Raw genomic sequence first — 17427 nt, 5'->3', positions numbered from 1 at the left:
AAGGTGTTGTTTTTAGGAGCCAAATCCAGCTGGGCCCTGCCTGGCCCTGCCCCTGCCCTGAGCAGCTCTTCAGAACTCTGATACCCTGGCAGTCATCACCAAAAACAATAGAGGCTTACAAACCCCTGGAAACTGAGAAGGTTGTAAGTAATGTTATATGCAAGATAGAATTTCCTCGAAGGAAGTTAATAGACGAGCAGGTCAGCAGAAGATTTATAACAATATTAACTTTCTCAAGCCGTGGAGTCAATCACAGTGGGCTCCAGGCATGACTGTGTGCCTAAATATATCCCTGTGTTGCCATTCCTGGTGTCAGACACTGAGGTGGGTTTGGCATCCTCTGCCCTGTGTGCTCATCAGGGCTCAGCTGGATCACCTCCTGATCAAAGGGAGCCACCACATGCCTCTCTCCACCTCCAAATGTGCCTATTCCAGTGCCACGGAGAGAGCAGGCTGTTAATTATTTAGGGAGCAGACACTTCATCTGGAAAAGGAAAACCACATAAAAGGGAATTTTTCAACGAAGTGTGATAATTAAGTGCTAGTCATTGTATATTTTTGTATCACGATGTTGTCTGAACTTTATTTCACTTTAAACTGTTTTTCCGTGGCTCTGTGACTTGTACTGTACAAAGTTTTGGGGAACTGTGTTGAACAAGGTGCACTCCATTATATAAAGACTAATCACCCATTTTTATTTGGAATGACACCCATCTTTGTGTTCCTGGATGGGCTGGAAAATGGAATTATGTTAAGATCAGGGGTTGCTGGTACCTGACAATTCACAATATGAAGGTCTTTGAAGGATGGGACTGACTATTGAGTATTCTTTTTTCATCTGTGACAATTTACAATGACTACGGCTTTCCCTGTTCTTTCTGAGACCAAATAAATTAAAAAATAAGAATCCTGAGATAGTGATAAATCTGTCTCTCTGTCGTGAGAAGGAGATGGCTCTGCATGGTATATTTATCCTCCATCGGTGATTTTTCCTTGGAGTAGCAATTTAAGCAGGATAAGTTTAGCAGATTTAGTCACAACAGTGGTAAGAAGTGTAACTGAACTGAGAGCATCCTCCTTCCCCAGCTACTGAAATGCAGAAAGCCAAGGAACAGTCCCGGGCTGTCCTTTCATGCTGCTTTTTTTAATGAGCAGTGGTAGATTTCCAAGCAGCGCCATCCAAAACATCCACCGGGACCCTGTAACTGCTGCTAATTATTCCCCGTGTCTAATGTGGGATCTGCCTGGGGCTCCGCTGTTACTCAGGCAGCAGCACAAGCCTGGAAAGCTCATGTGTGAACGTTGCCTTTTTGCAGAAGCTGCCCTGGGCTCGCTGAAGGCGCCGCACTCGGACAGTCCCCCGGCGGTGCCGTCCCCGCCGCAGCGCCGGGACTCGGACAGGTACTGCCAGCTCTGCACAGCCTGGTTCAACAACCCCATGATGGCACAGCAGCACTACGACGGCAAAAAGCACAAGAAGAACGCGGCCAGGGCTGACCTCCTGGAGCAGCTGGGCAAGACCCTGGACCTGGGGGAGCTGAGAGGTGAGGGAGCGGCACGTGGAGATGGGGACCTGCTCCCCGTGGGATCCGGTGACCCCTGCCTGCCGTGGTCACTGCTCCCCTGCTCCAGTGGTGCAGGGACCCCGGGGTCCTGTCACTGCTTCGTGAGGTTCCCACTTCTGTGAAAAAAAAATCCCCTGCTCCAGGGTGCCAGCCTGCAGTGTTAGCAGCATCCTTTCGAAGTTGTTTCCTAGGTATCTCTTCTGCCTCCTCCTAAAATAGTCCCTTCCATTGGCACACACGCCTGTCCTCGAGCAAGTGTGGCCCATCCCTGGGAGAGGAGAACACGTATGAGCACTTGGCCCCACGGGGACACGGGGATGGGAGGATGTTGCTGGAGGCAGAGCACTCCCTACATGTCCCTGATGGAGAGCGGGACAGAGCTGTCTGCTGTGATTTAATTAGTGCTTGTAAAACACTGCGGTGGCCCCGGGGCCGCACAGCCAGAGGAGCTGAGCACTTGCTGCAGGGATGTTAAACACAAGTTTTCTGTGTTCCTGCAGAAGGGAGAGCAACCTTCCTCTGTCTGTCTGTCCACCCGTGCTGGCCCCACGGGGAGGGGCTCTGGCACCTGTAGGGTCCCTGTGGGGGCTGTGCCCTGGGGTCACACAGGTTTGGGCTTTGCACCCCTCTGGGAGCTGCTCTTGTGCAGAGCGGAGCCACAGCCCCCTGGGACCCCCAGGCCCTCCCGAGCCCGTGGTGGGGAGCTGTGATTTGTGCTGTGTCCAGGACTGAATCCTGACAGAGCACAGGTTTGCTCTGAGGGGCAGGCACAGGAGAGGCACGAGCCTCTTGTCTCTGAGGTCTGGGTTATGATCCCCTGTGCAGACCAAGGCAGCTGAGGCAGAAGGGCAGGTTTGATTCAGAGCCACGTGGGAGAGGTCTGGTTTGCCAGTGAGGCTTTGCGATAACATTTTAAAATACCTGGTGGTTTTTTTCCTTGCTAAGTGAAATAATTTTCCTTTAGATACTAATGACTATACAATATATTGTGCATTTCTTGATCTCCCATAAACCCTGTAATGGTTATCCAGATCCTCCTGTGCTACCTAGTGTGACTCATGGTGTCATCAATGATTCATGGGGCTGAGTCACTGCCCGCTGCTGGAAGGATGTGGGAATAAAACCTGGGACAATAACATGGAAGTGCTCGGTCCTTTGAACTGTGCCAAGCTCCAGAGTGGCCGAGGATGTCATTAACTGTAAATAAATCAGTTGTGAAGTGTTTTAGTCATTTAGCTTGTGCCCAGGAGAGTTGAAATTGGAGGCCTTCACAGCCTCATCAGCCGCTGGTTTTTACCCTCTGGTGGTGCTGTGCTTGGCTGGGGTTTGCAGCTGGGTCCAGTGTGGTCCCTCTGGAGCTGGGGGTGGCAGGAGAGGGGATAGCAGAGCTGTCCTGGCTGTGTGTGTGCCTGGTGCAGGGGAACAGCTGTGGCCCTCTGGTTGGACATATCAGGATGCTGTTTTGGAGGCTGCAGCCTGTGGTGCTCCCCAGCACCAGGGAGGTGTGCAGCCAGAGAGCCAAAGGGGCTGTCCCTGAGCCCATCCCTGAGCCCATCCCTGAGCCCATCCCTGAGCCCATCCCTGAGCCCATCCCTGAGCCTGCCAAGCTGGGAAAGCTTTTTTCCACTTTTTCTTAACTAGGCTGTGTCCATCTGTCCATCTCTGTCCCTCCAGAGATGCTCTCCTGGATGCACTCAGCTGCCAGCCCAGAGCAGATCCTTACAGGTGTTGAAGGCAGTGGCTGCCTCAGTTTTCCCTGGAACACAAAGTCATCCCCTTCCCCTGCATCCCTGGTGGCTTCTCCCATCACAGCTTAAATATTAATTCTATTTTGACTAGTGTGGGAGACGAACATTTGATGCATTGTGTGAGCCTGGAATAAGCAGTGTCAGTTGAAGTACAACATTTCAGCAGCCTTTGATGTTGTGATAATGGCTGTAATAAAATATTTATTGATAAATATGAATGTGTATTTGGAGAAATAAGAATAGAGATGTATTTTTGGACAACTGATATTTATAGGAAACAAAAACATTGATTCTTCTCACCAAGTGCTCATCTTGCAATTTTGAAGTCTTATTTTCTTCTCAGAAATGAGAAAGAGGAGGAAAAAAAAAAAGGAGAAATGAGCACCATTTCTGCAGCGTGTGGTGTGTGTTGAGTTAAAGCTGCAGCACAGGGGAGTGCACAGGCACAAATCCCTGGGCTGAGTGGAGGGCAGGGTCCAACCCTCTCTCTCTGAGCAGCTCCATGGGGCTTTCCAGCCATGGCACTGAGCTGCTCCAGGTCCCCCTGCTCCCAGGGCTGGCCTGGAACCCCCTCTGCTCCTGCTGGGCAGGGAGGGATGTGGGCATAGGCTGAAAGAGGGAGAAATTAGGAGTTCTCTTCCTGCAGAGCTGCTACCCCTGAACCCTGGCACAGATCATAGAAAGACAAAACCTGGTGGGTCCCAAACCTCAGGTTGCAGGCTCTGCCCCCACAGGCTGTGCCTGTTCAGCAGCAGGAGTGGCCGTGGCTCGGGCAGAGGCACTGGCACAGCTCCATCTGGCAGCTCTCGCCCTCCCCAGCCTGTGCCAAGCACAGGGAGGAAGAATGGCAGGTTTTCTCTGTCAGGTCACACCTCACCAGTTTCAGTCCATGTCTGGTGTCCCCCATGGCCGAGCTCTCGTGTTCCCTCTCCCAGGCAGGTTGGCTCCTCGGGGGCAGGTGGTTTGTAATGGACTCTGCCTGGTGCTGGGGCTGAGTCAAACTCTGCAACAGGTGCCCTGAATCCCTAAAAGAAAGCACAGCAGCCTGTGCAGTACAGCAGGACAAGGGCACAGGGATGCTGTCACCTGGGGCCTTTGTGTTCTCAGGTGTATTGGCAGTGTTGCAGATGCTGTCTTGCAGAATCAGGCAAAGAGCTGAGTTTCATTTTCTATCTCGTCTCGTAATTTCTTTGTATGCCTTATAAATACTTCTCGTTCTGTTCTGTCACTTGTGGTTAGTAAGAAGCAGTTTAACAAGAACTCCCCTGGAATGGGTTTTAATGCATTTTATGCAGAATGACATTAATGACTTGGCTTGTTAATATTTCATTTAATGGGGATAGGAGGACATTCAATTTTACATGAATGCATGTCACGCTGCAGGGGAGGGAATGCTGATGTGTCATGAGGATGCAAAAGGGAATGTGAGCACAGCCAGAGCCCAGCAGCTCCTGGCACGGACTGCTCAGGCTGGGACCACCTTCCCATTGCAGATGGCCCGGGGGGCTGAGGTTCAGTTTTATGGAACCAGTTTCAGCCAAGTAGCAGCTTTGGTGAGCTGCAGTGGGATGAAGTCCTGGTGGTGCTGGTGTCCTGGAGGTGGTTACTGCACAGCCAGAGCCTGGTTAATTAACACTCTGGGTTTTCTCCGCAGGCCTGAAGCGCAGCTACACCTGTAACATCTGCAGCGTGACCCTGAACTCCATAGAGCAGTACCACGCGCACCTGAAGGGCTCCAAACATCAGACCAAGTGGGTATTGTCTCGCTGCTCCCCTGGGCTCCAGCCAGGCTGGGCCTGCTGGGCTGGAATCGCCTGTCACGGTGCTTTGCACTCCGACAGCCTCGTCAGCAGAGCAGCTCGGGGGGCTCTGAAAACACAGAGGCCCCTCCAGCTTGAGGAACACATGGGCTTCCTGGAGTCCTGCTGGCTTGTGGTTAATGATACCAAGTTTGCAGCTTCTTTCATGTGTGAAACCTCAGAAGAGACACCGGGAGTGTAATGGGATTAGGTGTTTCCCAGTGAAACTGTTTTTGCTGTGATTTAGAGCAATTATACATTACCCAGCTCTGAGAACTGGGGGGAGCCTGCTCTGTCAATTAGTACAAATTATTAAAATGAAGTGATGAAGATACATGGTACCAGAGAGTAGATTAATAAACTAATCGCTCTTAATGCACTTACATGTGAGCTTTGGGAACTGTTTCAGGCTGGAGCACTCAGGACTGCCCAGATTAGGAGAGGAATATAAAGGGATATACCTGAAGTGCTTCAGGTAGCTTTGAGGGCAGTCTGAAAGGTGAGCAGGATGAGCAGAACCAGCAGTAACCACTAATGGCTCATTTGGCTTAAGCCAGCAAAGGGTAAACCCAGCCCTTCCCCAGATGATGTTGGACCTTCACAGATTCCTATTATTCTGTCCTATTTATTCAGGGATTTGGGATGTCTGTCAGATGTGGTGACCCAGCACACCTGCCAGTGCAGGTTGTTGTGGAGCAGGGGGCAGGGGCCAGGCAGAGCTGTGGCTTTGGGCTGTGCCAGGAGCAGTCTGGGACTTTCAGCAGCTCCTTTGCTGCCTCCATCTCCCTTTCTCCTCCAGCACTTCTCCCTGGTGGGTGATCCCTGCTCGGCCAGGTTACAGTGGGGACAGTGTGGACAGGGGGGTCTGTACCCAGTGCAACAAATTCCCACTGCTGGAAAACAGAACTGAGAGCTCTTCCAGTGGGAAACCTGGAATGAGAGCATCTGTGCTGAGCTGCCTGGGCCCAGAGCTGTAATTTATCCTTCCCCTGCCGGTCCTTCTGAGCCTGTATGATTATTGCTGTGCTTGCTGCTGGTATTACTGTGAGGGATAAAGGAGTTCGTCTCAAACCACAGCAGCCTCATGGATGGGAAATAGAGATGTGCAGAAAGATGTGCCACCACTTTGCAGTGCCAGGAGGGTGCCTGGTCCTCTGGGTTATCCCCACACCTGCTCTGATGTGCAGTCTCCTGCAATTAGCAGAGATGAAGAAATCTTAATTTCTACTGTTGGGGACGAACACCTTGGGAAGTTATTTGTGCTGTGGCTGTTGTAGGGAGTGCCTGGCTGTTGTAAGGAGTGCCTGGCTGTTGTAAGGAGTGCCTGGCTGTTGTAGGGAGTGCCATGACTGTTGTAGGAGTGCAGTGGCTGTTGTAGGAGTGCAGTGGCTGTTGTAGGAGTGCCATGGTTGTAGGAGTGCAGTGGCTGTTGTAGGAGTGCAGTGGCTGTTGTAGGAGTGCTGTGGCTGTTGTAGGAGTGCAGTGGCTGTTGTAGGAGTGCAGTGGCTGTTGTAGGAGTGCCATGGTTGTTGTAGGAGTGCAGTGGCTGTTGTAGGAGTGCAGTGGCTGTTGTAGGAGTGCTGTGGCTGTTGTAGGAGTGCCATGGTTGTTGTAGGAGTGCTGTGGCTGTTGTAGGAGTGACTAATGGCACGTGTGCCCTCGGCTCAGCCCGTTCCCAGTGCAAAGGGATGTGCTGGGCAGCGCAAACGAGGGATTTTGGCAGGGCTGCATCTGTTTCTGTAGCTTTCTCTGAGCAATTACCTCTTCTATACAAAGAGAGAGAATCTGGAAATCCAGACCTGGTCCTCTGCCGAGTTTCCACAGCCATGATGTCCCACTGGGCCATTGCAGCACCGTGGCTCCCAAGGGTGCTCTGCACTGGGTGAGGATCATCCCCTCCTTGTACCTTGGCCAGTGTTTTCCCACTGGTTTCTGCTGCTCTCATTATTGTTGGTTAATGTCAAGACTGTCCTCTGCCTCGTAACTCAGGCTGAAGCCAGTGGACTGCAGTTACCAAGGCAACAAAACATTTTATGTAGCTGTCATACTTCATATAATTAAAAACTAAACAGACCCGAAGAAGGGGGCAACAGTTTGTGAAGGAAATGGATGAAGGGATACAGGGATTTTGCTCCTGGACAGGTGAGCAGGGAAGGTGATTGCATGGTAGAAGCTGGTACCACCCAAAAAATACTGGGCAGGTGTGTTCCCAGGACCCTGTCACTGCCCCACACAGGGCTGGGGGTCCTGCAGCTCTGTGGGCAGCACAGAATTTGGGGGTCATGTCCTGGGCAGTCTGGTGGGTAGGGTTGAGCCGTTCACAGGAATTTCAGGGGCTTCCCCCAATGTTTCTGACTACATTTGTTTGACCAGAACAGGGAAGATAGGGCTTGGGAGGGAAGCTGGAAGTGCCTGGGCTTGTGTTTTGGTGTTGAATAAAAGATGCAGGAGGAGGGAGCTAATACTGAGCCAGTCCTTATCCCTCCGGCCAGTGAATATGCAAAGCAGATACATCTGCCAGCTCCCATCCCTCTCCAGGGTGCAGGTACTTGAGCTGTGCATTTGAAAATTAAGGTAAAATGCTGCCTTGAACGTGTGGGAACGTGCTCTGCTCGGGCTCTGACGGGAGATGCACGGGGCAGGTTTTGGGATGTGGATGGACTCTGGAACATCTGCAGTGGGGAGGAGCACTAAAACCTTTAATTAGGGATTTATGAACTGCGTAGAGATGATTGAGTCATTGTTTGACTTGCTTTCCAGAAATAGATGTGGGTTTTTTTAATCTCCTCCCTCCTTCCTCCCCCCAGAGGAGCAGTGGAGCAGCAGTGCTGGGCAGGGTGCCAGGCTGAGCCCTGGTGGGCACCAGCAGCTCTGTCCTGGGGGGACCAGCAGCAGCCAAAATGCCAGCTGTGAAGGTGTCCTCCAAAGGGTTGGGAGGGAAGCACGTGCCAGCCTGGCTCCTCACTGCTTGCCGTGGGCTGGCAGAAACAAAAACTCCCTCTTTTCTGCTTTGTGTAAACTGCGAAGATGAGAAATCGCTGCTCAAAGTGATTTGCAGGGAACAACAGGGATTAAAGGTCCCAGGTAGCTGTGAAGGGAGCCAGAGGATCCTCCAATTCCACGGGTCAAAGCAATGCTTGTGTAGAATAGAATGTTTACCCTGGGGCTTTGCAAAAAGCGTTTCCCTCCTGGCAGGGCCTGGGGACAGGCTGGGGATGGGCTGGGGACGGGCTGGGACATTGCTGAGGCCAGGAGAAAATAGCTGTGTTAAGGGAAGATGCTCCAGAGGGCCTGGATCTGGGTCTGAGGCAGCTCCTCAGGGTGTGTGGGTCGAAGGACCAGAGGTGGTGCTGGCAGACCACAGAGCCCAGACCCACATTTGGGGTCAGTGCCATCCCTGGGCTGGCTGTGGATCCATCACAGGTTGCAATAACGTACCAGGGAGTGAGAGCTGGGAGCTGAGAGCTGAGCTGAGAGCTGAGCTGGGAGCTGAGCTGGGAGCTGTCCTCCACCACTCGGGCTGTCAGTGATGGGAGGCTGAGATCCAGCCCTAGTAATTAAGAGTCTGACTGTGTGGGGATAATGATTACCACTTCCATAAAGAAGAATTTTCTCTTCTCGCCTTCATTTTGTCTCTTTGATCAGCCAGGCCTCTCTGCCACATCTAGAGCTCACAAATGTATTCTGGGGTTTTATAACCACTCATTTACGCTTTCCTGGGTGCTAATACACGTCTGGGTTTCCCTTTCCAGCTCTAGGTTCCTGATTAATTTTAGGGCTTTTGCAGAGAGGGGACCCAATCCTGCAGCCATCGTTGGGGTAAAACCAACGTAGTGGTCAAGATGAATCCTAAAGAGTTGGGAATGGTCATGCCCAGTTGGGGAGGTGGCTCTGCAGCCCTTCCTGCACAGCCCTTCGTTGACTTTGGGCTGCACCCTGTGGAAGCCCAGATGGTCGATGTCCTGCTGAGGAGCAGGGACAGCAGGCTTGGGCCTGGGTGGGCTCTTTCCTTTTCTTTCCTTTTTTTTTTTTTTTTTCCTAGTTGAGAACACAGATGTCTAATTGGAGCAGGGCATTTATCACCACAAGCTGCTCGGCTATTCAGGAATCAGAGCTAATCAAAATATTGTAAATATCGTGCCTGGAGAAATGTCAGCCTTCCCCATGGCTGCGTCTCCCTCGCTTCTCCCGTCTGTTTAGGAAGGTGTGAACAAATATTGACAGCCTGTTGTGGCTGCAGCTCCTCCTGGGCTCTGTGTGTCTGGCACAGCCGACGCCTGGGCAGCTCCGTTTGGGGCACATTTGATGCCAAGCAGGGTTTCTGTTCCCTCTGGGTGTTTTCAGCCCTGTCTCTGGTACCAGAAGGTCGGGCTCCTCCTGGGCATCCTCACCCGGAAGGAATGGGTTCTTTGATAAAGGATTTCCAATACATTTCTGGAAATTAGAGTAAATCCCTGAGTCCTACCATGCACTACACACCCAAGCCAAATGAGTTTGCTCTTACCTTGGTGGCTGCAGCTTTTGTTGGTAAGAGTAACATTTCCATGTGCTTTCTGTAATACGTGGTGTCTGATGCCTAAAGAAGCCTTTAAGATCAATAGCAGCTCCAGAAGATGAATAGTTATAAGAGGTAGATAGAATTGAAAGGCATTTTAATTTGTCATTGCTTCAGTTCCAGAGAGCAGCTGAATAATTGCACAGCCTGTGAAGAGAGTGTGTAATACTTTCTCTCATTATAGGTCTAAATTGCCTCCCTTCCCTTTTAATGTAAGTGAAAATAAGATATCTCTGATATCTTCTGTTTTGATCATAATTTGAAAGCCCCAGAATGGCCTGTGCAACTTTATGTCATGGTGTCAGGTGTACAGATTAATTTTTTTAATGTAAAGCCCAAACACTGGGCTGAGTGCTCAGAGCACAAACCTGAGCTTGCCAACACCAATTCCGGTGAGGAATTCCTCATCAGCTGGGCCATGGAGGGGGCAGGTTGGGCAGGGTTTGTGAGGCTCTTAAATTCAAGTTCAGAATCTAGAGAAAGGATACTTTTTTTTGAATTGCTATGGGGATTTGCTTTCACAAAATGCAAAAAAAATGTCCTTAAAATTGCAAATGTGCTTTAGATGGAAAGACTTTATTTAGATATATATTTTTTTTTAGATCTGAAGTCTCCCCTTGGATCACATAAAGCATTTCTTTGGTTGTTCTGTGGAGAGCTGTGGGTTTGCACCCCAGAGCTGGGTCCCCTCAGCTCTGCCCAGGCACAAGGGGACAGTGCACAGGCAGATCTGTGGAGTGGGACAGGGAGCAGCAGGATGGAGTGGGACAGGGATGGATGGAGTGGGACAGGGAGCAGCAGGATGGAGTGGGACAGGGATGGATGGAGTGGGACAGGGAGCAGCAGGATGGAGTGGGACAGGGATGGATGGAGTGGGACAGGGAGCAGCAGGATGGAGTGGGACAGGGAGCAGCAGGATGGAGTGGGACAGGGAGCAGCAGGATGGAGTGGGACAGGGACCAGCAGGATGGAGTGTGACTTTGGCCTTGGTTCTCTCTTGCAGCCTGAAGAACCAGTAGTAGCTGGTCAGTGGGGACGAGGACAAGCACCGATGCTGCTTCTGCAGAGAGGAGCAGGTCAGCAGGAGAGGAGGCTTCCTTGGACAATGATCCCGTGTGGATTCAATAATTAACATGTAACTAACCTTCGCTTTGGACAAATACATGGATTTTTTTTTTTAATTTTGTGGTGAGTTAAAATATTTCGATGGATTTTTTTACCCTTTCAGGACAATATTTATTCAGCACAGAGTCTAGAGTATGATAACTATCCTGTAAATACAGCACTTACTCATCAAGTCATCTTCAGGGACAGTGGAAACAAACTATTTTACTTTTTCATATTTATTCTTAGATTTCTCCCAAGAGCATAAGATTATTCTATTACATTATCCATGATAGTGTTGTAATCAGTCTTCAATCAGAAATAAACACACTTTCTTCACCTTCTCCAGCATGGTTTGTGTCAACATAAAGAGCAACAGCAGTGAATCATGGGGACTGTGTAACGGATGAGCTTTTTCCTTCCCTCTTTGTCTCTGGAGAAACAAATGGTTCCATGAGCAAAGAACACTAAAATGAAAGGGTAAATTCCTTTTTTCCCTGCTGCTGGGATTCCTGCAGGCTCGACAGAAGCTGTTTGCTTGGTGGACTTTGATGCAAGCCCGAGGCTGGACGCTGCTGTGCCCAGCAGCAGCTCGTCCCCTCTGCCTGCTCTGGGGATCTGAGCAGAGAGAAGGAGCCCAGGCAGAGGATTGACCTTCGCTGCTCCTCATCCTGGAGCTCTGCTGGGCCGGAGCCTCGGCCCCCTGGGCTGTGCCTGAGCCCCTGGTCCTGCCAAGGGATGGGTCAGGGGTGCTACAGCATCACCTCCTTCGCTCAGTGGGGACAGAGGGAGCCACTGCAGAGGCTCTGTGTGATTAATTCGTGCTCTCGCATCGATGCCTTTCGTGTGCGGAGGAGAATGGGTTGTTCACAGATGAGTAAACATCTCCTTGGGTTTCGTAGCTGTGGGGTGGTTTCATTTATTGTGTTTTGGGTAATAACACAAGCTGCCAGTGTTCCCGAAGCTAAACTGCCTCTTTACAGAGAGAATGATTTACAGAAATAGGGCACATCAGTCATGCGGGTGCAGGGCTGACTCTTCTGAGCCTCCTTCCCCCAGAGGAGTCCTCCCCCAGGCGGCACCCAGGGTGCTGCAGAGGCGTTTTTGTCAGGAGAGAAAAACAAAAATCCTCTAACTGTGTGCTCTAGTAATCACTACAAGCTAATTGCAGCAAATTAATTACAGCACAAGCACAGTTTCTTTCCCCAGGCAGGTGTGGAGACAGCTCTGCAGTGAGCTGGGTCAGACCTGGCCTCTGCTCCCAGCCTGTGCAAGGCTGGCTGTCCTGCTGCCCTGGCTCTGAGCTGGCCCAGAGCTGGTGGCTTGCTTGGTCTAAGAGGATGAGTAAAGGCAGAGGTCCTGTCTCTAATTGAGGAAGATCCAGACTTTCTGCCCCTCCAGCACCTCTCGGGTGGGTGGTTTGTCCTGTGGCCCTTCAGAGCAGGAGGGTCAGTGCTGCCAGTGGGATTCCCATGTCCCACATCCCACCTCCCACACGGCCCAGGTGAGTGAGGAGCAGGTGAGTGAGGGTGAGGTGCCCCATCACATCCCCCCAGCTCTCCTGGGGTGACAGAGCAGTGCAACGTTTGGGTTTGTTGCAAATATTGTCCTGGTCCAGTCAATCAGGCTTTGGCTCCTAAATCCTTCTAATCTCTTGCTTTTCCTAAGTTCATTAGGCCTTCAAAGCAAGACATAAAAAGACAAATCTCCTCGTGGTAAGTCAGTGATCCCTGCAGAAATGCTGCCAGATCTCTGATGTCGAGCCTGGTCCAAGCACCCCAGGCTGAAACACTGTGAGTGGATGTATCAGAGAACTTTGAAAACGGTTCAGTGCAACCATTGTGTCCCCCAGGGTTACTTTCAACTGAAGGGTGAAAACACTTGCATGTATTTTCTTAATTAAAAAGAAACCAAACACGCACTCTGCATTTTTCATGCGTTCCATCTATCTGTACATTACAGAATTTAGTTTTGTTCTGGCCAAATGTTTTCCCAGCTTAAAATTCTGTGCAAGATGTTCTGTAAAGGAAGTAAATCTCAATAACTTGTCATCAGTCTGGCTGGGTGTCGCCCCACACAAACTTTGCAGAGCAGTGCTAACTGGAATAGTGCTGTCACTGGGAGACAGCTGGAAATGTGGTTATTAACACTGCAACTGTAATCTTTTGGATGTGTTTTATTAGAGTTACTAAGGCAGCTCCCTAGGCTCTGGTGCAGATGTGCCGCGTTATGTTTTGGGAGCAAGACACTGTGGTGTTTCATGCTCAGACACAGCACAACACAAGTGTGTGGTTTTATCTGGCTCTGTGTGGAGGCAACAGAGCTCTATGGCAACGGGGTGTAACGTGAGGCTGCCCCGAGACAGCCTCACACAGAGATTAATCACAGGGGGAGAGTGCTCCTGGTACCTAAGTGCTGCTTCCTTTGTTAAGTTCCTATTGCATCAACTTAATTAGCAAGCCCTGACCTTTAAAACCACCTTCCATGATCTCCAAATTAAGTATTTTGGGGAAGTCTGATTCCTCCTCGGGGCTGTGCTGGCAGCTCCCTGCTCCTGTCTGAGGCCACTGACCCGACCAGCTGCCAGCCCTGTCCCACCAGGAGGGGCTGTGCAGAACCCCCAGGGCTGGGGCACCTCTGGGGACAGGTGGGACCCACTTTGGGGGCTGAACTTTTGGGATCTCAGGAGAGAGAGCAGATATCCATCAGCACTGCAATGTGTTCCCAATGAAGTTACTGCACTGGGCTCAAGTGTAGGACTTTATGATGGATTTTGTAGAGGGCCACTGCTCCCTAATTGAGCCCCGTCACCCACTCGTGGGTCTCTGACAAAAGCCTTTGTCTAACATGGTTTTAATCAGTGTGTGCGTTTCAATTTGCATATTAATACCAAGGAACTCTTATTACAGCTGCTGTTGATGAGATGGTGTCAAACCCATCTTCCCATCTGAGGAAAGAAAGGAACTGCATCTATTGTATGAAGAATGACATTGGCAGAAAACATGTCCATTCTTTGCCTCTGTCTTCCTTTCTCTCCACCTTTATTTTGCTCCTGATGGCTCATATGGATGCATTCATTAGTCTTTTCTTTTCCCCTTATAACAAGGATCATTTACCAGGAGACTAAGACAGGATTTCACTCCTGTTGTGACAGCTCCAGGCTAAACACCACGGTTCCGTTCGGCGTCTTTAACTTGGAAAATGGCAAAAGGTGGCCCCGGTCTGGGAGCTGTTTGTTGTAGCAACCCAGAGCAGTTAACGTGCCATCATGAACCACGGCACTGCCTGCTCTCCAGGGTCCAGCCCTTCCCAGCTCCAGAGGTGTTGGCGTTGCCGTCCGTCCCGGTGCCGGTGGAGCCGCTTCCCGTGGTCCGAGGGGCAGCAGGGGCAGCTGGAACGTGGCTGCTGTGGCACCTTCAGGAGGAGTGGGGAGAGAGAGGGCTCGTGGAGCGGCTCGGAGCGAGCCCTGAGCGAAGGGAAGCTTCACTCAGTAGAAGTGGGAAATGCAGAGGAAAATTCCGTGGAAAAGCCAGCCCGTGGAAGGAGCTGGAGGAAGAGTGAGCCCTGCAGTGAGGGGGGTGCTGCTCATGCACATTTAATGAGAGCAGTGCTGGTCTTAGCAGACAAACGACCTCAATTCACCCACTGCTCGGTGCTATCGATTCAATGGCTTCTCCTAATGAGGAAATTATTATCTGTGTTAGGGAATGTGGAACCCAGCAGGTGCACAGCATTAAGTAATGAAAAAACCAGCTTTGCCGGTGCCAGAAACACGATGGTGCAGTGCCAGGGACGAGCGGGGCCCTCGGGTGGACACTGTGAGGTGGCTGCCTCTGTGTTCAGCCTTCCAGAGGTTTGTGCCACTGGGCATTTTGGTTGGGGCTGCCAGGAGCAGGGCTCTGGCTCTGCTGGGCACCACTGTGGGTTCTTTGCTCAGCCTGCCCTGGAGTGAGGCCCCGGCTGCTCAGGAGTTGCCTTTGGCTGTTCCCCCTGTTTGAACAGGGGGGTCTGGCCCGAGTCCAGCTCAGGTCGTGCATCTCTAAACCACCAGGGTGCTGTGCCCATTGCTCCCACCATGACTCGCTTTCTAATGCAGATTTTTAGTTCATTAGTGCAGTGGTGCATTAAAAGGGATCTCAGTAAAAAGGCTAAGCTAATGTAAAAAGTGCCAAATGATTCCCCCCCCCCCCCCCAAATTCTCTGATTCATTTTTGCCTTGATTTGGGCAGAGGGAAGGGCCAATGTTCTGCAGAATTCAGTCTGCTGGCTGGGGAGCCCTGGGCACTGAGGCCCTGAGGACTGTGTGTCAGACCTGCAAGACTTCAGGATCCATCCCTGGAACAGACTGAGAGGTGACTGAGAGACTGTCGTGTTTTGCTTCATTCCCGATGGAACTGGACGGGGATTTGTGGTAAGTTTACTCCTGAGTCAAACTGGAAAAGGCAAAGGAAAAAGGAGGACAAGATCTAAAGCAAAGCAACCTGTAGGGAAAACCAACATCCCCACTGAGCTAAAACTTCAGAGAGCAGAGCTAAAAGCGAGGTGATGGGCTCTTTCTGGTGCTCTGACTGGGTGGGCATTGTCTGGGGCCACTGACCAGTAAGTGCCTGCAGGCTCTGGAAACAGGAGGGTGAAATCACAGCCAAAGGTTGTTTCCCTCTCCAAATGCCCTGGCTGCAGCCTCTCCCCAGCACTGCTCAGGTGCTTATTTCACCCTCATAATTAGTCCTATGTAATTTACTATTAGTGTTGTAGTAGTGAGGATCTAAGCTTATAGGCTAATTAGGTTTATAGTGAAATTAGAGTATCCAGTCAATAGATTTAGAGACTGGATGGGCTTTAGGGCAACAGATTCTTCTTTGGGTCTGGAACAGGAACAAGAAGCTCCAGCTAGATCCAGGCTTGAAAACAACTCAGCTTCAATTTCATGTAATTATGGCAACAAATTAGAGAGTTTGGAGGGAAAAAGTAGTAAGTCCCTGTAAAATTAAGTCGTATAAACCTCGTTTATTATTTCAAATTTGCAAGCTTTAGTTAGCATTACAACCATTACCTAATTTCACAGGGTTTGAAATAGATTTGTTGTTCTGCATTGGACAGGAGGTTAAAACTGTCGGTTGCCAGCTGTGATTGTACATGTCATGGGTTGTGTTTGGGGCTTTGTTCAACCCTCTGTTGCCATTCAGTGTCATGCACTTGTATGTGAAAATGCCCAACCTGGTGATTTCTGTTCTGGGAACAGGATATTTGTGTCTGTGCCAGTTCTGAAGTGAGCACAACCATAGACATGTATTGCAAAATAAATGATTTGAAGCTGCAGTTGGATGAATTTTGGGGCTTTGAGGATTTATTTCAGTTGTGTGTCTTTTCCCCCAGCCAAACCCTGTTCACCTCAGCGATGCTCTGGCACAGCCAGGTGCCTGTTCAGGTCACACCAGCCTTTCCCTCTCCCCCCTGCCCCTCTCTGGGGTTTCCCCTTGCAATCAGAGCTTGTTTCATCCCCGTCCATCCCAGCTCTGCAGGGTGGCACCAGCCAGACCAGGAGTCACTGGCTGGCGAGGGCAGAGCCCATGGCACTGTGCCACTGCCAGGGGAGATGGGAAAGCAGTGCTGGGAACAGCAAATGGAGCTCAGGAAACAATCCATCACCCTCCCAGTGCTGAGATCACCGTGGCAAATGTGCTGACTGCCCGCCTGGCCCTGCCTCTCCTCTTTGCTGGTCGCCTCAGTGTGTTCAGGGTGAGCAGTAAAAGCAATATTTTAAGTTCAAACCCAATGGCTCTGACCCATTTCTCTGCATAGCAACACCAGCTTCCTGTCCCAGGAGGGGCATTTGGAAAAGCCTCAGAGACATTTAGCAACATTTTCTCTTGGAAGTTGATCTGGAGAACAGCTCTGGAGCCATTCCCTGTTGGCGAGCTTCGATGTGTGTGTTTTAAATAGTCAGCTGCTGTGTGAGTTTAATATAAAACACGAGTATTCTATTTAATTAAACACGCAGTTAAAGAATATATACTGCTTGCAGAGTGCTCTGTGACTCCTCTGCATCTCCACAGGTCACCAGGGTGCTGCTGTCTCCTCCTTGCTGAGTGATGAACCTTGAGGGTGGTGCTGGTCCCCAGAGAGACTCCCTCCCCTTTGCTGCTGAGAAGGACCCAAGACTTATTAAGTCATTTGGCCTCCTGGGAAGAGTTGTTCCTGTGACAGAGTGGAGATGACACTGCTGAGCCCCACAGTGCCATCCCTGTCAGACAGCCAGCCTGGAAAGCCTGGGTCTCCTCCTCTCAAATTTTACCTCATTTTTCTGGGCCAGGTAAGTCCTCCCACTGTTTCAGTTGGACTTTGCATGGTTTTTCACTTGCTGACTTTCCTTTCAGAGGGCAGCAAAGGCCACAAATGGGGGTCTGCAGGTCAGGTGGCTTCATGGTGTTGTGAAAGACACCATGGAAATTCAGTGTATTGTTGCTGGTGCTGTCACAGAGGCAACACGGGGGCTGGAGGTTGCAGTCCCTGAAACTTTGGCCCAGGCTGGCACCGGGCAGGGTGGCAGTGACCCAACTGGGCTTACAGGGGTGGCTCTTTGCCTGAACTGCAGCAGAACTGTTGAACTCACTGGTTTCCTTCAGGATGCAGATTCACTGCTCTGGCTTCTCCTC

At 50.7% G+C, this 17427-nt stretch overlaps 1 protein-coding gene across 1 annotated transcript in view; it reads left to right on the top strand.

Moving 5' to 3' along the window:
* ZMAT4 (zinc finger matrin-type 4) overlaps positions 1-11115 on the top strand; it is a 45658-nt gene extending 34543 nt beyond the window's left edge. The window contains exons 5-7 of the mRNA XM_032712549.1: positions 1317-1544; positions 4968-5064; positions 10671-11115. Coding sequence (XP_032568440.1) covers positions 1317-1544; positions 4968-5064; positions 10671-10686 — 341 coding nt within the window. The 3' untranslated portion in view covers positions 10687-11115. The remainder of the gene's footprint in view (positions 1-1316; positions 1545-4967; positions 5065-10670) is intronic.
* Positions 11116-17427: the final 6312 nt, after the last annotated feature.

This window comes from Chiroxiphia lanceolata, chromosome 28, assembly GCF_009829145.1.
Source record: "Chiroxiphia lanceolata isolate bChiLan1 chromosome 28, bChiLan1.pri, whole genome shotgun sequence".
Classification (NCBI taxonomy): domain Eukaryota; kingdom Metazoa; phylum Chordata; class Aves; order Passeriformes; family Pipridae; genus Chiroxiphia; species Chiroxiphia lanceolata.
The sequence above is the reverse complement of the archived record's forward strand: the minus strand, read 5'-3'. Positions and strand labels throughout refer to the sequence as shown.